This window comes from Triturus cristatus, chromosome 7 (assembly GCF_964204655.1).
Source record: "Triturus cristatus chromosome 7, aTriCri1.1, whole genome shotgun sequence".
NCBI classification, from domain to species: Eukaryota; Metazoa; Chordata; class Amphibia; order Caudata; family Salamandridae; genus Triturus; species Triturus cristatus.
This window is the reverse complement of record NC_140590.1, coordinates 170,517,339-170,538,063: the sequence shown is the minus strand read 5'-3', so window position 1 is coordinate 170,538,063 and position 20,725 is coordinate 170,517,339. Positions and strand designations below refer to the sequence as shown.

The following is a 20,725-nucleotide window of genomic DNA, read 5'->3' as shown; positions in this document are numbered from 1 at the left end:
GGATAAACTAGGACTGATTATAAATGCAGCATTCCATGTACTAAATGTAAAGAAAGTGCCAACTCTTACCACAATCAGAAGGGCCCTTCACTGGCTACAGGTGGAAGCAAAGATTCAGGTTAAGTTCCAATGTGAGCTGCATAAATCCAATCATGTTTTTGGACTATTAACAAAATAAGACCTTCTGATATACCCTTTAATCTTCCAAATAGAATCTTTCAATGTTCCACCTCTGGTGGTAGGTGGTAGCAGTGCCTAATTTGTGAAACAAAGAGTGCTGGTGCCTAAGGGTCTGCTCAGAAGCTAGCGGCTGGTGCAATTAACCTCAAGGGGACCAAATAGCATGGCTGGTAGTCTTTAATCTCTTCTCTTTATCTCACTCTTATAGGTTTCTACTATCTCCCTTTGTGAAAGGTTAGCTGTCTTGTGCTTCCTCGGTCTTCCCCATTTGTTTATATTCCCTCTCCTGCACTTGATAAATATGTAATGTGGTGAAATAGATTCAGTTGCCCACTACTGGCAAACACTGACTCAAATTAAGCACTAGATTGACCTCCTCAGAACCTTGACTCTGGAACTTTTGTCTAAAAATATTGTTCCCGTAATCACCACTATCCTTCAGGCAACTTTAAACATGGACCAGTGATTACAGACATCCTTATGAGCACCTTTGGCTGATGGCCCATCACATATTTTGATGCTCAAGTGGTACAAACCTTGAAATCTTATCTATGAGACCATGCAAAGCCACTGTTCTTGGTTTTGAATGGCCTAATAGATATGGAGTAAGGCAATGCAGCACAAATCGCTGTGTTGCCTTACTCTGCGTATGGGAGGCATTCCATGTGCATTGCGGTGGGTGTTTCCATGCAACATCCTTGGATTTTGCCACTTCCCCAGATTTACAACACCTTGCAAACCTGTGGCGGTGCCAAAATCTTACACCTCCCAAGGTGAGGAGTATAGAGTAGAAATAATGTGATTTCTCCTCGATTATTCCTCTTTCCATATGTGCTACATTCCGCAGCACACATAGAAAGATGAAAACGCCTCTTAAGAAGGATTGTTTCTGTGCAGGAAGGTGACCATTTATGCACAAAACTAATCCTGCCGACAATACAGGCATCCTTTGCACTGTGGTGCTAGGCTGCTGAAATTGCACCAGCGCTGGGGGGGAAGGACTGGAATGCACTGTATTTGATAAATACAGTGCATTCCTGCCCTTTCACTTTGATGTAGGACAGGGAAGCAAGGTGAGGTTCTGCCCTACGTCAAAACCTCATTAATGAGGCCCCGGGTGTTCTAAAGTAATGATCATCACTTAGATCAACTACACCTGAAGACCCTGGCTACAGCATCTCCTTTTACTGAATATACCAGTGGCACAAAATGTCTTCAGTGTAACACTTTGGATAACCCAAATTACTCTCAATAGTCTAATAAAGATAGATCTTGTCTACTCTGTGCAACAAGGATGGGATTTTAGAGTGAGTTAGGTTGGGAAATGAATAATTGTTGTATGTTGAAATAATATTAATGTACCTATTCTTTTAGTGGAATGTGCAAGAATGTTAACATTAGCAATAGCTATGTGTAAGAGCAAATTCAAGATTAGAGTAATGACTTTATTACGTTACTTTGTCTACCAGTAAATGTTTGTGCAAATTGTACTATATTCTGTGTGTTTTGCACTACTTGAATTATATTCATATCTTAAATAGAGAACAAGAGTGACAGCAGGTTACATTAACTTTGAACTGCACAGCAAAATATGATTAGATGGGCTTCTTCAGAACAAGAGAAATCATCAACATATGAACAATACTCAAAGTAAATAACAAAAAGATACATATGGCAGGAATAAGCCAAGTGAGAGGTCAGCTCTCCCTCTTTTACAAGAGGTAGTTTGTGTGGTGAATGCACTCTTGCTGCTGCAATGCTTATCAAAATTTAAGCCATTTTGTTAATTCCACCCTTCCCACCTACTTCACAGTGTTGCTGTAATTACGCACTCTCCAGAACAGGAAGTTCTGATTACTGCCATTCCCTAAGGAGCTGGATTTAAAGACAACACTCTAAGATGTCTCAGCATATATTTCAGAAATGTGGATGGTAAATGATACACTTAAAATCTGTGAATCCTCCAGCAAAATCATGAATGATGGTCAAAGAGTGATTTGGAGTATTCTGTGTTGCAATTTGTTTGCAGAAATGTGTTTTATGTGCATTCTCACCCAGTTAATTAACAGCATTTTAATCTAACCCAGTGTCTACCTTCGAAAGGTTATCCAAAATACCGTTCTTTAAATTGTGAATATACTCACTGCAGAAAGTGGCAGAACGCCAATCGTACACTTTAATCCCAGCATCCTGGCAAGCAGCAGCATAGCTAGCGATGACCTGGCATATGATGTCCTGGCGCCCTTTGTAGAAGCACGTGTCATACACACAGTCTTTGAAAGCACCCTGTGGGTCAATGACAGATTGGCACTCCCGGAATGGGCCAGTAGGATCCACCAGGACAAAGCACTCTTTTTTCTTCTCTCTCTGCTCGCTCTCCACCGACGGCAGATCAGAACAGTCAGCCTTGTCAGCTTCGAAGCAGCCAGGGACATCCTTGACCTTCCAGCTCTTACCAAACATGGTTGCATCTGTTGTTAAGATGTTGTTCTTCATGGTCAGCTCCTTGCTTCTGTCTCCGTCAAAGTCACCACAGAGACCGCACACGGCACCCGCGTACGTGCTTGGGATTTTGACTGAAACGTAGGACTGCCAGTCGTAGGTGACGAGTAAACCAAAGCTGGTTTGCACGTAGCAATGGTATCCTTGCTTAAAAATTGAGAGCTTACCATTGTCAGCGCTGTAGGGCAGGTTGATTAACAAACCATTCAGCTGCAAAAAGAACAAAGAATATATACATTACTATTAGCATCTATTCCAAGTATAGTACCAGTTACATGCTCAGGCAGGTCAGGGTGTATTTGTACAGTCAGGGAGGGCTAAAACTCTCCTGCCCAGGGCCGAACTGGCAACAGCAACCAGCCCTGGCAGATTCCTGCCCGATTGCACCGCTCCCGCTTTTGTTACGGGGGCCGATATCTCAGCACTGCTGCACAACTGTCCCCCCTCTAACAAAACAGGCCTCCTTGGACAAAAAAACACCCACCCCTTCCAGGGAAATGCTGGGTGCTCCTACGACTAGTCCGGCCCTGCTCCTGCCCTCTACCTAATCATAAAGGCACTATGGGATATCCACACTTACGGAACAGGAACCCATTCTTCCCTCCCCATTCCAGAGTTTCTTTGCACCTTAAGGGGGATTCTCACTAGTAACTCTTGCCAGAATGGACTCCTACTTTCATGGGTGCACCTGAATCTGTCTACCACTTTGTTGCTTCTAGAACTGCCTTTTTTACCTGCAGCTGTCTTTATGTACCGAGGTTTAAAGAAGCTTTCTCAATATCCGAATAGGCAAATAAATCATGCTCTTAAAATGTGGTTAGATAGCGTGTTTTTCATAGGACTACAGAGGTGGAGGTTTACAAGAAGCATGCCTATTGAATTTGGTTTTTGAATGATATTGTGCTTTCATCGTTGTCTAATAAAATGCATTGTTGTGAAAGCCTGCTTCAAAGGTCACAAGTAGGAACAAATATAAAGGGTTATAACAGATTTTAGTCACAATATAAATCATTTGTTGGTGGTGCCGTACTAAGGCCCTGAGTAAGAGTTTGGTGGTCTTCCTTTAGGATCGCCACCGCGGCAGTCCCAGGAAGGCCGCCAAGCCCATGGTGAACCCGCCCTCTGGATTAAGAGATGAATCTAGGGCAGGCTGTGCTGCAGTATCATGACGGATGGTACGTTTGGCTTATAAGAGAGCCTATACAGCATACAGCTGTGGCATGCTTCATGTGGTGCATTCCACAGAGTGTATCCACGATCATGCACATTTCGGGGGGCCTAACATGGGGCCCAGAGTTGCACCCCCATGGGCAGATTTGCTTTGGGGCCCTGATGGGGGCCCCTTTCCATGCCTTTCCCGCAAGCATTTTATGACAGGCTGTCCAACATGAAATGCTTGGTAGAAGGGCATGTCAGATTCTGCTCGGCAGTGTCGGCATCAGCACCGCCGTGATTCCAGCATGCTTTAAACATTGCTGGATCTTGGCGATGGCAGTGGTGATCATGATGTGGTGGTTGAACCGAGGACCACCGTGCTTCTAATAAGGCCCTAAGATTAGGATCTTAGGAGATTCTCTGTGATTTAACCCAGTGAAAAATGATCCTGTGCTGGGATTTGATGAACCATGTTTTAGAGAAAATGGTTTTCTGTCATGATTTTCTCATAGTTATGTAGGGTACTCTGGAAGCTAAAATTAGAACACTTCTTCTACTAATTCACAAATGTAGGTGGGAGAGGTGTGGTGCAGCGGCCAGTGTGGCTGACTGTGGAGCAGCTCAGCATCATATGACTCTGGGCAATAGATCACTTAATCTCCCCGACAGCCCCCAGCTCCTTGAGACCGATACAGTTAATTAGTTTGCGCTTTACAAAGTCCGGGTTATTATTATTATTATTTACAAATATCTTCCTCAGTCTTGTGAGAAAAGTGTGGCACTCCTGAAAGCCATTTTGTTGGAATAGGATCTGTTGAATGTAAATCTTTTCCTGTGGAGCAGTCTGGAGTAAATGAGCATTGAGGTTTTGATGCGGATTTGAAACTGATTGATTGAAAGAATGTGAGGGACAGTATTGGTTTTCAATCCTTTGAGGCATAATATGTTTTAAAGGGACTGCATAAAAAGTAAAAAAAAAAGAGTTCCTTACCTAAATCCAACACCCTCTGGGGCATATCAACAAGGGCTTTCTCTCTGCTTTTTTGGCTTTAAAAGCCAAAAAAGCAGAGATAAAACTAGCACCCTATCAACAACAGGGTGCTAACATGCAAATTTGCATGTTAGCACCATTTTACTCTACGCTTCCCCTTGCATCTCTAATGAGATGCAAAGGGGGCATTCCAGAGTAAAACAATAGGAGAAATGTCGCTAAGCGACATTTCTCCTATTATCAAGAATATCGCTAACCCTGTTAGAGACAAAAAAAAGCAGCGCTAACCGCGGTTAACGCTGCTTTTTTACGTCTGGTATTTTTCTGACTTAGCCATGATATCCTATGGAAGGAGGATATCATGGCTAAGTTTGTCTGTCCCTATCAACAAGCTAACGTGAGATTATCGCTGGGTTTCCAGCAAAAATCTCACGTTAGCCACTTAGCGTGAGGATTTTTATCTCTATTGAGATAAGCGTTGCTAATTGCACGCTATCTCAGCGATAAAAATCCACGCTAGCCGGCGATAATTATCCTAGCGCTAAATGCGCTTAGCAATAATTATCGCCGGTTGTTGTTGATATGCCCCAACGTTATTACTTCTAAGTAGGTGTGGGTGTTAGCTTCGTGATTTGCTGTAGTGTATTTACAGATAATTTAGAGGCAAAATTATGCCAGATCCCGCAGGAGCATAACACTGTATGTAGCATTGTTTACTTCCTGCAAAAGACCCTTGCAGGATGCATTTTGCATGAAGAAAATAGCGTTTGTAGCAAAACAGGAACAGAGTAGACAGCAGACGTTCTTATGCTCTTGAGTAGTCTTTTTTTCACCCCAAATTACTAACAATTATGCAAGCATGTGAAATGGCCAAATTTTCAAACATTTTTCATCAAAAGAGTAATGCGACATTTAAAAAATGACTCATTACTCTGGCTCATGTTAAAATGTAATCTGGCTCAATTCTAAGTCCAATGTATGTTTTCTCAGGATGTCTATCTTCTCTGTGGCTTAATACTTCCCTAATTGTGAAATGATTACATTTTGATACGCACTGAAGGTTTTCTTTAACCCCTTCAGTGCGGCGCGGATTTCCGCGCCACGCTGAAGGTTCCGTGTGCGGGCGGGGCCATGACGGAACGGTTCCGTCATGCGCACAGCGCAACCGACATGCATGACGGAACCGTTCCGTCATGCGCGTCGAAGGGGTTAATCTTCCATTTAAATGTATGCAAGTAGATTTTATTTAGTAGTGTAGGAAGTTATTTACAGACAGTTCCATACTTAAAACATTGTGTTTTGGAAATTTAAATTTCTGTTTTAACTTGTTCCCACTTTCTTTTATCAGTAACTGTATCTTTTTGAATTAATGTGCAGAAGCATCAAAATAAACAGGTTTTTTTATTGTGAGTTAAATATAAGGACATGATGAAGCATATTAAAACATGTATTTATTGTCTATTAAAATGCATAGTGGTATATCATATAAACAGCTACAGACAAAGATAATTAATTGAAACATATTCTAAAATGTTTAGCCTTGAACAATCTGGGTTCAATTTAAAAACACAGCACAAACTGTCCTAGCCTAAATAAAGTGACTGGGCACACTTCAAATATTTAATTCCTTTGCATGGACAGGATTGATTTTAATTTACGTATTCAGCCTTTTCTACGGGAGAGAACATTCATATGATGCTGTTTTCTCCAGCAGATTCATACATTCAGTGAAACAGGTGATCAGTGTAGTACTTTAGTTGAGCTCTGTGATCCTGACAGGCAGCTGTCACGTGAAAAAGGCATAGTTATACGTAGTTTCATACTGTATTAAGGCTTGTTTCAGGCAATAGCTATTGCCCGACAAATAAGAAAATCAAATTCTGCATTTTGGTATGCATACAGGTGTGAGATTTACAAGATTGCAATATTATATAAGTGTGTCGTAGCTGAGGCTAGCCTCAAGGTTTTCTGACTCCTCATTGGTCGATTACTATCTCCCGAATGGATAATGCTGCTTAAACATTGCATTTACCACGTCAAGTGTACCTTATATTTTCTCTTGATTATTATTTATTTATTCCTTTGCCCTTCGTAAACAGCTAGGGCCTGGTTTTAATCTTTTTGTCTCCTCTGTCTTTATTGTCTTCTGCCCTTTCAGTTCTTAAGTAAGGTCTCTTCACCCTTCTCAGTCTGTTAGAAGAAATACGTCTGTGCCCTAGGCTGTTACGACTATGAACCAGCGCTTGTTTCTGCTACTAACTCACTCACATTTGTCCATATTTCAAAATTTACAACAGTTTAGACCATAAAAATACCGTTCATCCTTATTTCACTTATTTACGGTTCTGTTTAGCTTTGTCTGTGTTGGTTTAGATTCCAGAGCACTTTACGTGTTCATGAAATGAGGGAATATTTTCTTTAAATGGGATATTTCCTAAAACATTACACAATTTCTGTATTTTAAATCATGGTTACTTTATACTTTAGTAGTCATAATGAAGTTGGACAAAATAGCAAGTTTTAAATACTATGTTACAGAAATATCATAAAAAATATTGTTTAATACAAAAATATTGTGGCACAGAATATCGGTTGGCAAGAATAGAGCGCCTCATTATTATGTCAATGCAACCGCCACCGACATCCAGGCAACCGGTCTGACCGCCGCATTACAATACGGAAGGTCGGATCACAATGGTCTAGAGGACAGACCGCCTTCTCTGTCAGGCTCTAGGATTTCCGTTGAGGTGGCACTGCCCCATGTCTATCATGGGGCAGTGCCTTAGGAGGCACCGCCATAGGGAGTAAGATGTCCCTTTCCGACTGCCTTTTCAGGGCAGCCCCATCACCATGGGAAGGCAGATAGAAAGGGATTTTGGTGGCCCCAGCAGGGCTCCGTACTTCGTGGGCCACTGATAAGGGGGGGGACAAGTAGTGACGATTACACAGCCAGGCACCACATGGTGACTGGAACACGGTGCATGGATGTGCACTAAGTGCCTTTTATTACTGCACCCCTTTTCTTGGGCCGCAGACCCAACCATAGCAGAAAAGGGTCCTATCATGATAAAGCAGGGGGGACCAAAGACTCATTGTTGGATGGTCACATGCCTGGGGCGATGGTGGTCAGACGCTCGTCCGACTGCCATCTTAATCAGGCCCATAGTTTTTTGGGGGTAAATATTATTAATTAAATAATATAGTTGTTTTTAATTTCGTTTACTAATAATATGGTTGCAAAAAATATTGTTTTATAATTAATTTGATGTGTTTCAGTTTTTAGTTTAATCTTAGGTGTCAGTATATTTGGTATTCATTTTTGCATGGATGGTTTGCAAATTTAAGTATTATAGTAGTTTATTTTTAAATGTCATGCTAATTGTTATATTTCTTTTTTATTTGCATTTTTTAATTCATAATTTAATTTTATTTTTAGTAATAGTAGCAGGTGGTTGGGATTACAGAGGAGGAGGATGGTGTGTTATTTGAAATATAGATTTATTCTATTAAATGTTGAATTGTTAATTAAATATTTAACTATGTAAATTTCAATTGTTTTAAAGATTTCTGAAATTGTTTTATTTGTATTTTAATGTTTATATGCTTTTTATGAATGTATCTTTTTTTTACTTTGCTATTTTTGTATGGTACTGTATAGGTTGGGAACATTTTGCTTTTTTCATGTGATGAAGTGATTATTAATTGAGCATGTAAAATTGAAATGTTGAACTTCAGATGTTTATTATTTTGTAATAGTTATTGGAACTGTGAATGACAAGTGTGTCGGTGGTTAGAGGACTGCATGCATAGTGAATAGGCATTTGAAGCAGTCCATGTGCTAAGGCCTGGCCCAGTGCATGAGTACTTGGGTACTGACTGAATGATTAGAGTACTGCAAGGAGAGTGCCTGGGTGAATTTATAAGTGGTTGGGTTTTGGCACAGTGAATTGATTAGTACATGGTACTGAATGGGTCACTAGAGGAGTGCAAGGGGAGTGACAGGGTGTTTGCTGGAGTGTATTGATACTGACTAGGGAATTAAAGGTGTGAAAGACAAGTGTGTAGGTGGTTAGAGGACTGAATGCATCGTGGACATGGGTTTGAAGCAGTCCATGTGCTAAGGCCTGGCTCGCTGCATGAGTAGTTGGATACCGACTGAATGATTAGAGTAATGCAAGGAGAGTGCCTGGCTGAATTTATGAGTGTTTGGTTTTTTGCGCAGAGAATGGATTAGTACATGGTGCTGAATGGGTCACTAGAGGAGTGCAAGAGGGGTGACAGAGTGTTTGCTGGAAGTGTATGGATACTTACTGGTGAATTGAAGGTGTGAAAGACAAGTGTGTAGGTGGTAACAGGACTACATGCATAGTGGATAGGCATTTGAAGCAGTCTATGTGCTAAGGCCTGGCTCAGTGCATGAGTACTTGGGTACTGACTGAATGATTAGAGTACTGCAATGAGAGTGCCTGGGTGAATTTATAAGTGTTTGGGTTTTGGCACAGTGAATGGATTAGTACATGATGCTGAATGGGTCACTAGAGGAGTGCAAGAGGAGTGACAGGGTGTTTCCTGGAAGTGTATGGATACTGACTGGGGAATTGAAGGTGTGAAAGACAAGTGTGTAGGTGGTTAGAGGACTGCATGCATAGTGGATAGGGTTTTGAAGCAGTCCATATGCTAAGGCCTGGCTCACTGCATAAGTACTTGTGTAGTGACTGAATGATTAGAGTACTGTAAGGAGAGTGCATGGGTGAATTTATAAGTGTTTGGGTTTTGGCGCAGTAAATGGATTAGTACATGGTACTGAATGGGTCATTGGAGGAGTGCAAGGGGAGTGACAGGGTGTTTGCTGGAGTGTGTATATACTGACTGGGGAATTGAAGGTGTGAAAGACAAGTGTGTAGGTGGTTAGAGGGATGCATGCATAGTGGATAGGGGTTTGAAGCAGTTCATGTGCTAAAGCCTGGGTCACTGGATGATTACTTGGGTACTGACTGAATGATTAGAGTACTGCAAGGAGAGTGCCTGGGTGAATTTATAAGTGTTTGGGTTTTGGTGCAGTAAATGGATTAGTACATGGTACTGAATGGGTCACTAGAGGAGTGCAAGGGGAGTGACAGGGTATTTGCTGGAGTGTATGGATACTGACTAAGGAATTGAAGGTGTGAAAGACAAGTGTGTAGGTGGTTACAGGACTGCATGCTTAGTGGATAGGGGTTTGAAGCAGTCCATGTGCTAAGGCCTGGTTGGCTGCATGAGTACTTTGATACTTACTGAATGATTAGAGTACTTTCTAGGAGAGTGCCTGGGTGAATTTATCAGTGTTTGGGTTTTGGCGCAGTGAAGAGATTAGAACATGGTGCTAAATGGGTCACTAGAGGAGTGCAAGAGGAGTGACAGGGTGTTTGCTGGAAGAGTATGGATACTGACTGAGGAATTGAAGGTGTGAAAGACAAGAGTGTAGGTAGTTAGATGACTGCATGCATAGTGGATAGGGGTTTGAAGCAGTCCATGTGCTAAGGCCTGGCTCAGTGCATGAGTACTTGGGTACTGACTGAATGATTAGAGTACTGTAAGGAGAGTGCCTGCATGAATTTATAAGTGGTTGGGTTTTGGCGCAGTGAATGGATTAGTACATGGTGCATGGGTCACTGGAGGAGTGCAAGGGAAGTGACAGGGTGTTTGCTGGAGTGTATGGGTACTGACTGAGGAATGGAAGATGTGAAAGACAAGTGTCTTATTTATATAGAAGGAAGACTGTATCGACAAAAGTCTGATTTCTTCTCCAGGATTGTTACTCTCATATTTTAGATGGATTTAAATGTTTTTTTGGACTCAGTCACAGATTTCCAAAATTACTCTAGCTTTGCAACATTTACTTGTCCACAATGTCCATTAGGTTAAAATCTACATTTTCATTTGTACAATATGTAGGATTTAATTCCCTCCATACGGAGACCCACCTCTCCCTATAACCCCATGGAACATGGTGGTGAGCCCATCCCTTTCTCATCCCTATTACAGTTGCAGACAAGTATATGTTTCTAGAATATGAAGAATACCCGTACCCTGAAAGGTATGTTTTGGTGACTGTTCACTACACATTGAAGAACCATCCTGTTACATTCCTTTCACACTCCTGTCCTGCATTGAAGCAGAAAATGTCACTGCACTAGCAGATATTTTGTATGTGAAATTTGTGATTATGCAGTTAGACAAATCAAAATATATAACACTTACAATCCAAGATATCCTAGTTGGCAACACTATTTTATGAATCAGATCTGTCTTTTGAACATTTCAATTATGGGTGAGTCACATGATATATTAGTCGTTCATACTTGCAAAAATTAAATATCAAATTATAAGACAACTTATGAAGTGAGTAAAAATGCCTCCGGAATAAGTGCTTGGAGGTCTTTCCTCATTTGGGTCCATTATTTTTGTAGAATGAAATAGAAAGGAATACCTCCACAGTTTAACCGAACTGGAAATGTAATCATAGCATGCTTAATGGTAAATGATAAAGTGATTTTTTTCAAGACTCTATTAAGAAAAGCATTGTAAGTTTGTATATACATACCATGACCTTGTTTGGATATTCCTTGCTGATGATGATATCAAAGTTATAAACAATAACTTCTACAAGGGATGCGAACGATACAACTTTGCTTCCTCGGTTATCATTCTTGACATAAACCAAAAAATCCACCAAATCATCACTCTTCTTACACAGTCCTGCAAACTGGTAGACACAAGTACCCATAAAGTTGTATCTCACACCATCAAAGGTGACAAAGTGTGGGTCACCAGAGGCTGAGCAGGTTCCATAACTTAAGGGATAGCAGTCTCGGATGCCTTTGACCACATCACATTTTTCGGTTGATTTGCAATTTGTGTCTTTGCATTCCACTATGTTGGTCGCTGGACTGCATACACATTGTTTCGTACACTTATCATTGCCCAAGAATCTCTGACCTGGGGCATATTGGCGCCCTTCAAAGACACAGCCGCAGGTGCTCTTGGCAATACACTTGCCATCCTTCAGCACAAAGCCTGGATTACACTGGCAGGATTCCACACAAGGCTCTGAACACGTACCAGGAAGGGCAGCATCATTGCAGGTGGCAGGGCATGCAGGGCCGCATCCTACAAATTGACTGTTTAGCGGGCACTGGACAGCTACAGACATTCAGGAAGGAAGAAAGGTGAATGTCAACTGCTTAACTGTGTCAAGATAGTACATTTTCAAAACATGAAACATGTGAACAAACTTTTTGTAAAAGAATGCTTAGATATATCTCTGGAGCAAACATCATTTAAATATGCATATTACAGGTAGTACAATCAGAGCTGCCATACATGCATACATCACATCGGAATTATTTCGTATCTGTTCTCCTCCACAAAATTTACTTTAAACTTCAAATGTGACACAAGTCTCCATACGTAGACACAATCTAAGGAACTATGGGCCTTTTCTAGAGTTGCATGGACAGGATAATCCAGAAAAATGTGGTGGATATCTCATCCACCGTAATACAAGTGCCAAAGTCTATAGTGCATTTGCAATATGGTGACCAGACAGCTACCACATTTGTGATGGAGTATCCCTTCCATCAAACTCTAAATAAGTCCCACTGATTTATTAATGGTGATGGTCATCCTAGTAACTTGAACACCATGGAGCTAGCCTCAGGCAGACATGCAGTCCCGAGAAAAATAAAAGAAATAGGAACTTCTACCCATTGAGACCTGGCCTCATTCCACCACTATGGTATGCTTGGTCTTCATACTACTTCCAGATGGAAATAATTTTGAGGCTTGGTCCACATGGCCATAAATGAAAGATGCCAAAGAAGTTTCTACCAATAGATATTATGGACTTCGATCAAACTTTCCAATATTGGTCTTGATAGGATACCCCTTGTGTTGCCACCACCATTCTCACTCCACTTACATTTCCACATTTTCTCCAGGGTAGGATCTACCAATTGGTATTTAGTAACAAGATGTGTGTGCATTACAATCCTGAATTTATAAATGCCATTAGTTTCTGGAGGCCTTAGTGGACTAAATTAATGTGCTTCCTCTCTTCTCTTGTCTTTCTCACCCTGCAACGATACAGATTATTTTAAAACAATGTGCTTATGTCTAAACCTCTAGCATTCTAAGGAACAACCTTTCAGAAATAGAGAGGGTTTTTAGGGCCACTTTTCTTCATCCCTCCTGTCTCACTATCACTTCACGAGCAGTCTATTGATTTCCATAGCAAAAGTGCACTTCTTAGAATTCATGTGGGTTTACTGATGGTACGTTTTCAAGTTTTCATATACCTCACAGTCACATCAGAATCCTTCCGTTTTTTTCAGACAGGCTGACATTTTTCACAGCCCTATGGGTCTGACCACCTTAGCTCGGCATAGAGCTTGGTGGTCTTCCCCCTCATGACTAGAAGAAATGTCACAGATATCTGAGTGTCCATAAGTGATGACTCATCATAGAGTGGGGTGGGGTCTTCTGTCTCACTGACCCCATCCCACTACCTTGACAAACCTATAACAATGTCAGCCAGTGAGCGAAGGCAGCAGTCCCATTCCTCCAGAAAAAACTGAGGCTGCCCTCCTGCCCACAGTATCAACAGACTTACCCAGTACGTTTGATGCATGCATGCATATGTATATGTATAAATGTGCATGTATTTGTTTGTGAGTGCTGTGAATGGGTGTGAACATGTGTTTTTGCTTGTGAATGGTGCGTGTATGTGAGTGCTTGTGAACAGATGGTTATGAGTGAGTGCCCATGTAGATGGGTAAGTGTGAGTGTGTTTGTGGGGTTGGTCCGCCTGCCCCCTGCCAGAATTACTGGCCACCACTTCTCCTTTTAGCATCAGAAAAAATGTTGCCAAATCCTCTCCTCTGTTCCACATTGCATTGTTTAATAGCATGTGGATCTATAAACCATACTAAGGATGAAGAACTATTTTTAACAGAATGTAATTTTACTTGCTTTGTGGGTAAAAATACTATTCACTATTTTTATTCAGCTTACACAATTTGCATAGATGTTCATTCTGGTTCTTCAATCACTTTGTTAGTAGTTAAGGGGGAGCTCTTCTCAAATGTAATTTATCTTATGGGTATGTTAAAGGTGTAACTTTACTCTTACTGTGTGCTTTGCTTGAATGATGCACTACATTTTATGTGCACATACATTTAGCCATCCAGGAAAACACTAACCTAAATATTCCTTTACCTGATGCCTTTTTTCCATTAAAAAGTCCTGAAGATGCCTATCTAATTACTGCTGAAAAGCAGCCTGTCATTACAGTCAAAACAAGGAAATGGAGGTCATTACTCACGGCATCCTGCTGTGTTTCGCCACTCGTAGATCTTCACATTTTTCCTCAGGCAAGTATCAGCATATGTTTTCAGAGCATCACATAAAATTTGCTTGAATCCATCGTTCATGCACATATCATAGACACAGTTGTCCATGTAGATTTTGGGGTCAATCACTGCATGGCACTCTCTGAAAGGTCCAGTCGCCAAATTGATAAGTCCACAGAAAGCCTGGTCTTCAAACTTTTTTACCAGGTCTGCGCTGCAGGTCTTGCATACACCATTGCAATTGTGCCAACAGAAACGGTCGCCATCTTCTACCTTCCAGCTTGCACCAAAGTCAATTGGATTCGTAGCCAACACCCCAGAGGGCATCATGAAGTCATCATTGGGGTTGCCATTGTAGTTGCCACACAATCCACAAATATTTTCAAAGAAGCTGCTTGAGATCTCTATCTTTATAAAGTTGTTCCAGTCATAGTACACTCTGAGAGTGAAATCAGTTTGAATGAGGATGAGACCTCCTGATTGATAAAGCCGTAGTTTTCCATCATTCAGGATAACAGGAAGACTTAACTTGTCATTGTTCACCTACGAAAGCAAGCCCTGGTTATTAGCATAATATACATGATCAAAATGCCCTTCATGTTCTATAACAATCCAATATTATCATTTTCAAGGGCCATTTTCTGTTCTGTGAATTTAGCAATACTATAACCACATTATAGTCATTACCCTCCTTCATTAGTACCTCTGTTTTAAACGTTAGCACTACTCCTGCTCGTCATTATCTGACTTGTCCATTCGGAGGTCTGCAATTTAGTCTCAGTGTACTTTTTTTCATGAGTGTAATCACACGTAAGAACCTGTTAATTGATTACCAATATTTTACTTAGTTCCTGTTTTAGTTGTTTGAGTATACTTTTGTATACTTTTTATTCACAGTAGATTTTTTCGAGCATAACATTTTCACTGTATCCTTGATACTGGATTCATGCGGCTGTGCTATTCGCTGTGCTAGCAATGTTCACCACTTGTCTTTAGAAAGTGTAAAGAAAATATCTTCTTGAGTAGGTATCTCCCTTTTATTTTATTCATATTCGGGATATTGGGGCACCTAATGTATGATTTTCATGCAAACTATAGCGTTACCGGTTTTTGCACAGTATTCATACTGTGCAATTTTCTCAAACCCTATGTGCATCAAGCTTAGAAAAAAATTGTAGGAGTTATCCTACACATTCACAAATCAAACAGGTATTAAGCACAGCTGCTTGGAGCTCAATCATTCAGTTATGATCCACTTGTGTGGCTTTACACAATTTACACAATTTATTTCTTGGTGGATAGATACATTACACATATTACATTATACATTACACAGCTGGTGGTGAAACCTGAAAAACAGTATCTGTAGGGGCAGTTATGCTGATTGCTTGTTTTTGAAAATTGCCTTTTCTGCATGAACACCTTGGATTTTGTGCCTTTTGCTGCATCCTATAATTTACTGACCTACAAGTTGTAAAGTGCATGTGTACTCCCTTTAAACATAGTTAAATTGACGTAATCCTAACTGGAACTTTTAACTTGTCTAGAAGTCCCTATTATACTGTGTAAAAAGTTTACCCACGCCATGGAAAATAAAATAAGTGAATTGTAGCACATATTGTGATATATACTGCAGTAGCAGTGGAAATATGGCTTCAGGCCTACCAATGTAGCCTGACTGCAGCAGTGTAAAACATCAATTGTCGAAATGAACCCTTTTGACAGGTAAAAACCTTTGTTTTAAATAATAATAAATCACAACTAAGAGGCCCCTATGTAGTCCTCAAAGCCTTGCAGGCAGGGTGCAGGGCATTTAAATGTAGGACATATGGAAAAATAATATTAACATTTCCTTACAGTGACTTGTAGACAAACACTATTTTCACTGTAGGAAGGCTGGCTGGCCTATAGAGAAACACTGGAAAGGGGTATTAGAATCTAATCCTGTATTTTAGGAATCCAATTCAATGATGAAGTTGTTTTTAAAACAAAAGAAAATATTAAGGATAAGTCACTTTCAGAATGTTACCTTTTTGCTACCTAAGTTTTCGGAGAATAATTTCCAACTTCTCCCAGCCAGTGATTAGCCTTTGAATAGGTGTGAAAATCTGTGAAATTCCTCACAGGAGCGACACAATAGGTAACTGTCATTGACATGTCGACCTAAATGGGCATGAATGACGCCTTTTCGATCTGCTAAAAGGTGGTGACTGTGGTCCTTCTTTTGACAGCATAGTATCAAATCTTTCTTGGCATATCTACTGGATTTATATGTACCACTTGGAATACACTTTAAAGAGAGAGAACAGATGTGATGACAATTTGTGTGGATCCATTGTCTACTTTCAGAATGACTCTGCATTAGTCCTGATAAATATCTGTTTCTGGGTTTCTTGTGGGTACAGCACCTCCTCCAAACTGGCATTTAGTGTGAGATTCAGAAGGCACTAGGATTACCACAATAAACTGCCAATTGACAGCCCCAGTCCTCAGAGCCCCAGGTCAATGAGTATGAAGACGTTTGCCATCTTGAAAATGCCCTGTAGCATGGTATTTGGGGCATGTTTGCAGTAAGGCAGACAGGAACTACTGCAGAAGTTGGTAGGTCAGACCCTGGTGACATTTATGCAATTGATTGGGGAGGGACTAGAGTAAATGTGGCACCTCCAGGCATCCACTTCCGAACACTTTCTGGACATAAGGATGAACAAAAGATGCCTGGGCTTGCTATCTCTGACCACAGAGAAGTGTTGAAGCAATGAAACTGCTCCCTCGTATTCCCAGGGCAAACAAGTGGACCCAATGGGTCAGTTGGCCGACCTTCTGTATAAGCTACAGGGCCATACCAAGCTGCAAGATACCTTTTCTTGTAAGCACCTAGCTAACAACTGGGCTGAAGTAGACCACTGCCTAACACCCTGTGAGGCTTTAAGTACCTCACCTTGGATGTGTACTCCTATGTTTAGTTGGGACTTGAAAGACTTAACCAGAAGGTAAAATCTTTTACCATGATGAACTGGTTATTACATCCACTCTGCTTTCCATCTGATGAGGCCTAAAATTGTGCCTACGTCTAAGTTTACTGTGACAATTAGGAGTGCTTCTTGCTTTGTGTTTTTTGGGGCTATTTCTACCTAAATCGTAAAAAAAATCGCATCACCGGTTCCTCTCATTGGAGGATTGTCGTGTTTGCATCATTTTGTTTACTATATTTTACTCTATTATTCTAACTCAGTTTAGGATTTGAGAATTTTGACTTTGTCACAGCATAAATATATTACACATTTTCTCTCTGCTCTGTGCTAAAGCTACCAGTGTGCTAAAAAGGTAAAAACTTAGAGGAATCTTGCTGAAACAATATCTACATACACAATTCTCGCAAATCCATTGCAGGTACCAGTGCAGTAGCATCCAGTGAGAGATTCCTCAGCCAGGTTATCAGTGCAAAAGGCCTCAGGAAATTGGCATACCACGGGCTCACAGAGTGATTCCTCCCAATTTGAAACCCGGTAAAAGTCTTAGTGATATAATTGCTAAATTGAGATCACATCAAAGATGAAGGAAGAAATACTAAAAGCAATGAGACAACAGGAAGCTGTTGTCTTCGTGGACTGCACTATGAAACTTTATCAGAATAAATCCAAGGCTGCCCTAGCCAGGAAGAGAGCTCAAACTAAAATCATGGCTGAACTTAGAAACAGACAGAACAGAAATGGTGGGCATTCTTGTTTGACTTAATATGAGCCATCAAGGGCAAGATCCAAACCATCAGATCAATGGAGAAAGGCAAGGAGTACTTGAGTCTGCTAATGGGACACATCCCATTACCGACTCAAAGGGTCACTGCAGGCCCTTCATAGTAGTGAGATGCCAGGTGCTAACCTGAACATAGCATGATTTTCCCTGTTGTTAGTGGTACTGTGCTTCTAAGTGAATCGAGAAGGATGTGAGAAGTTGACCATCGGGTTGTTTTCTCTGGCATAACCATTGTTTTGCATCCATAATGAAACAGTTGTTTCGTCATTCTTTACTCAGGCAACAATTGGGGAAAGGGGGGAGGGAGCACATCTTACATTAGAGATAACACATGCCCACCAAGCAAAGGGAACCAAAATTTGTCAGGGCACCAGGCTATAAGCTCAGTATTGTTCTGTTTCTACCCAATGGTTAGGCTAATGTCATGGAACGTGCATGGTCTAAATATCCTGGTTACAAAAATGCAAAATGTGGAAAGGAAAATGAGAGAACAACCTAACATGCTATGCATTCAGGAAAGGACCCTTCTCTTGAAAGATACCCAAGTAATGTTGCACAGAACCTACTCTGCGCAATATCACACCATATCAAAGTGCAGAAACGTAAGTGAATTTATGTTAGCCTTTCATAGAAATAGCCTATGGATGTGTCCAAAACAAGCATAGATGTATGTGAGTGGGAGATACATAACAATCAAAGGCAAACTAAGATCACAGAAAGTAACTATAATGGTATCCTATGAACCAAATGTACAGCAGGAACCTCATTTGTTTTAAGTCCTAGATATCATCAATGACAGGGCCCAGAAAGAAGTGATGTTGGTAGGAGATTTCAATCATACCCCAAATAAAGAGATAGATAGAGCAGAGGGATGTCCATGGCCCTCAAATGGCATATAACAGAGGTGGAACTGGTGGACACTTGGTGGGAGACAAAACCACTGACGGAGTATTCCTTCTTCTCAAATAGCCACATATCCTGTTCTAGGATAGATTTGGTCTGGGGCATGAGCACACTGCTAACTCTAGCACTTGATTGTGAGATACGCTTCATAGCCATTTCAGACTCAATGCCCATAATATGGGACTTCACCTGAGGTGAAACATGTAGATCTAGGAAAACATCGAGGTTTGATCTATGATCCTGAAAGATTATATGAAAAGGAGAGAAAAGATAAAATACATGAATGCATTGAGTTGAATCAGATAGGGACATCCCCACCTTAAGTTATTAGGGATGCCTTCAAGGCACTTCTCCAGGGTATGGTGATTTCTATTAGAGTGCACCTGCATCACAGCTGGTCACTCACCAAAACCAAATCACATGAGCAACCTAGGGACACATAAGAACAATAAAGGCAAAACAAATCCCTCTACTCAACGAAGAAAGTGACTATACTAAGGAGACAACTAGACCTATTGCTTACAAAATGCTCAGAAATAGCACTTTTGCACTTCCTAAACACAATCCTAAACTTGAAAATTTACTGGCGGCCAGGATGAAAGACTCCAAAACCAACAACAGAATAGCAAATGTACTACTAAAGATTTGATCCCTCTCCAAAAAAGCTAAACAGGACACATTTCAGGCCTTCTACACAGATATATGCAGTAGTCAACACCCAGAGATATGATTATTTAAAATTTTCCGGAGACCATATAACTCCCTGCTCTGACACGGTGAACAAGAGATGACCTGGAGTGGGAGATCTTGGTAGAAAAAGTAGAATTAGCTACTTGAAACCTACCATCTAACAGATTGCCACGCCTTGATGCTTTTACAAACATCTTCGACAGAAGATTCCCCTCAATGTTGGCCCCACACTTAATTGCTCTATACAGCTTGTTACATGAATCGGCAGGGTTATAGGGGTACTGGAGGAAGCAAATGTAATCCGAATATATAAATTCTGAAACCAGAGGAGAAGTGCTGGTGTTACAGACCTATATCATTGAATAACAGGATATTAAGATAAATATGAAAGTGCTGGCCAGCAGACTGGAGGGATATTTGACATACTTGGTGAGCAATGACCAGTTGAGGTTGATCAGAATAGACAGATGATTGACAATTTTTTGTGCAGTCTATATCTCATTAAAAAAAATGCAACAGTTGTTGCAGTTAAGCTCTTTTAGTGTGTATAGTGGGCATTTCTAAAACAGGCCATGGAGAAAGCCTCCTTTGGCCCCTGTATGCAGAGCTTTATTTGCTCATATGGTCTCCTCAGCTCTACTAGTAGGCAACAGTGAAAAACAGGAGAGTTGCCGTCTCTTTAGAGGCATGAGCCAGGGGTGCCCACTCTCCATATTACTGTTTGCTCTATTGATCCAATCCCTAGGAAAATTGTTTGGACAAACCTCAGAGGTGCATAGAGGCTCATCCACTAAGGCAGAGGAGTGTCGCCGCACTACTCCACAACAGCAAAAGAAAGTGAAAAATAAAATAATAATAACTAATGTTATTATCATTTTATTTTGTCCTCCTGCTGCGGCAGCTTGCATGAGGGGGTGGGGCTGCAGAGCAGGGGAGAAGTGGTGCAACCTTGCTAAGTGCACAATGTCTGCTTGGCCAGCCCTCTTGTACTGCCCAAAACAGTCATGCGCAATTTCCCTGTACTCCATGCAGGCTGCATTACAGCCGGCATGGAGAACATGCCCACCTCTCCAGCCCCTGGCTGAGCTGCGTGTCTTGGCACTCAAACCACTCACAATGGTGCATTGCAGCATTGGGATCAGTCACGGGAGCCTGGCTG

The 20,725-nt window shown here is 41.1% G+C and overlaps 1 protein-coding gene across 1 annotated transcript in view; it reads right to left on the bottom strand.

Moving 5' to 3' along the window:
- The window catches only part of LOC146809142 (IgGFc-binding protein-like), a 301,036-nt gene that overhangs the window by 217,601 nt on the left and 62,710 nt on the right, over positions 1-20,725 (bottom strand). Inside the window, exons 4-6 of the mRNA XM_085614831.1 lie at positions 14,190-14,760; positions 11,412-12,010; positions 2,325-2,892 (exon numbers count right to left, since the gene is read on the bottom strand). Coding sequence (XP_085470957.1) covers positions 2,325-2,892; positions 11,412-12,010; positions 14,190-14,760 — 1,738 coding nt within the window. The remainder of the gene's footprint in view (positions 1-2,324; positions 2,893-11,411; positions 12,011-14,189; positions 14,761-20,725) is intronic.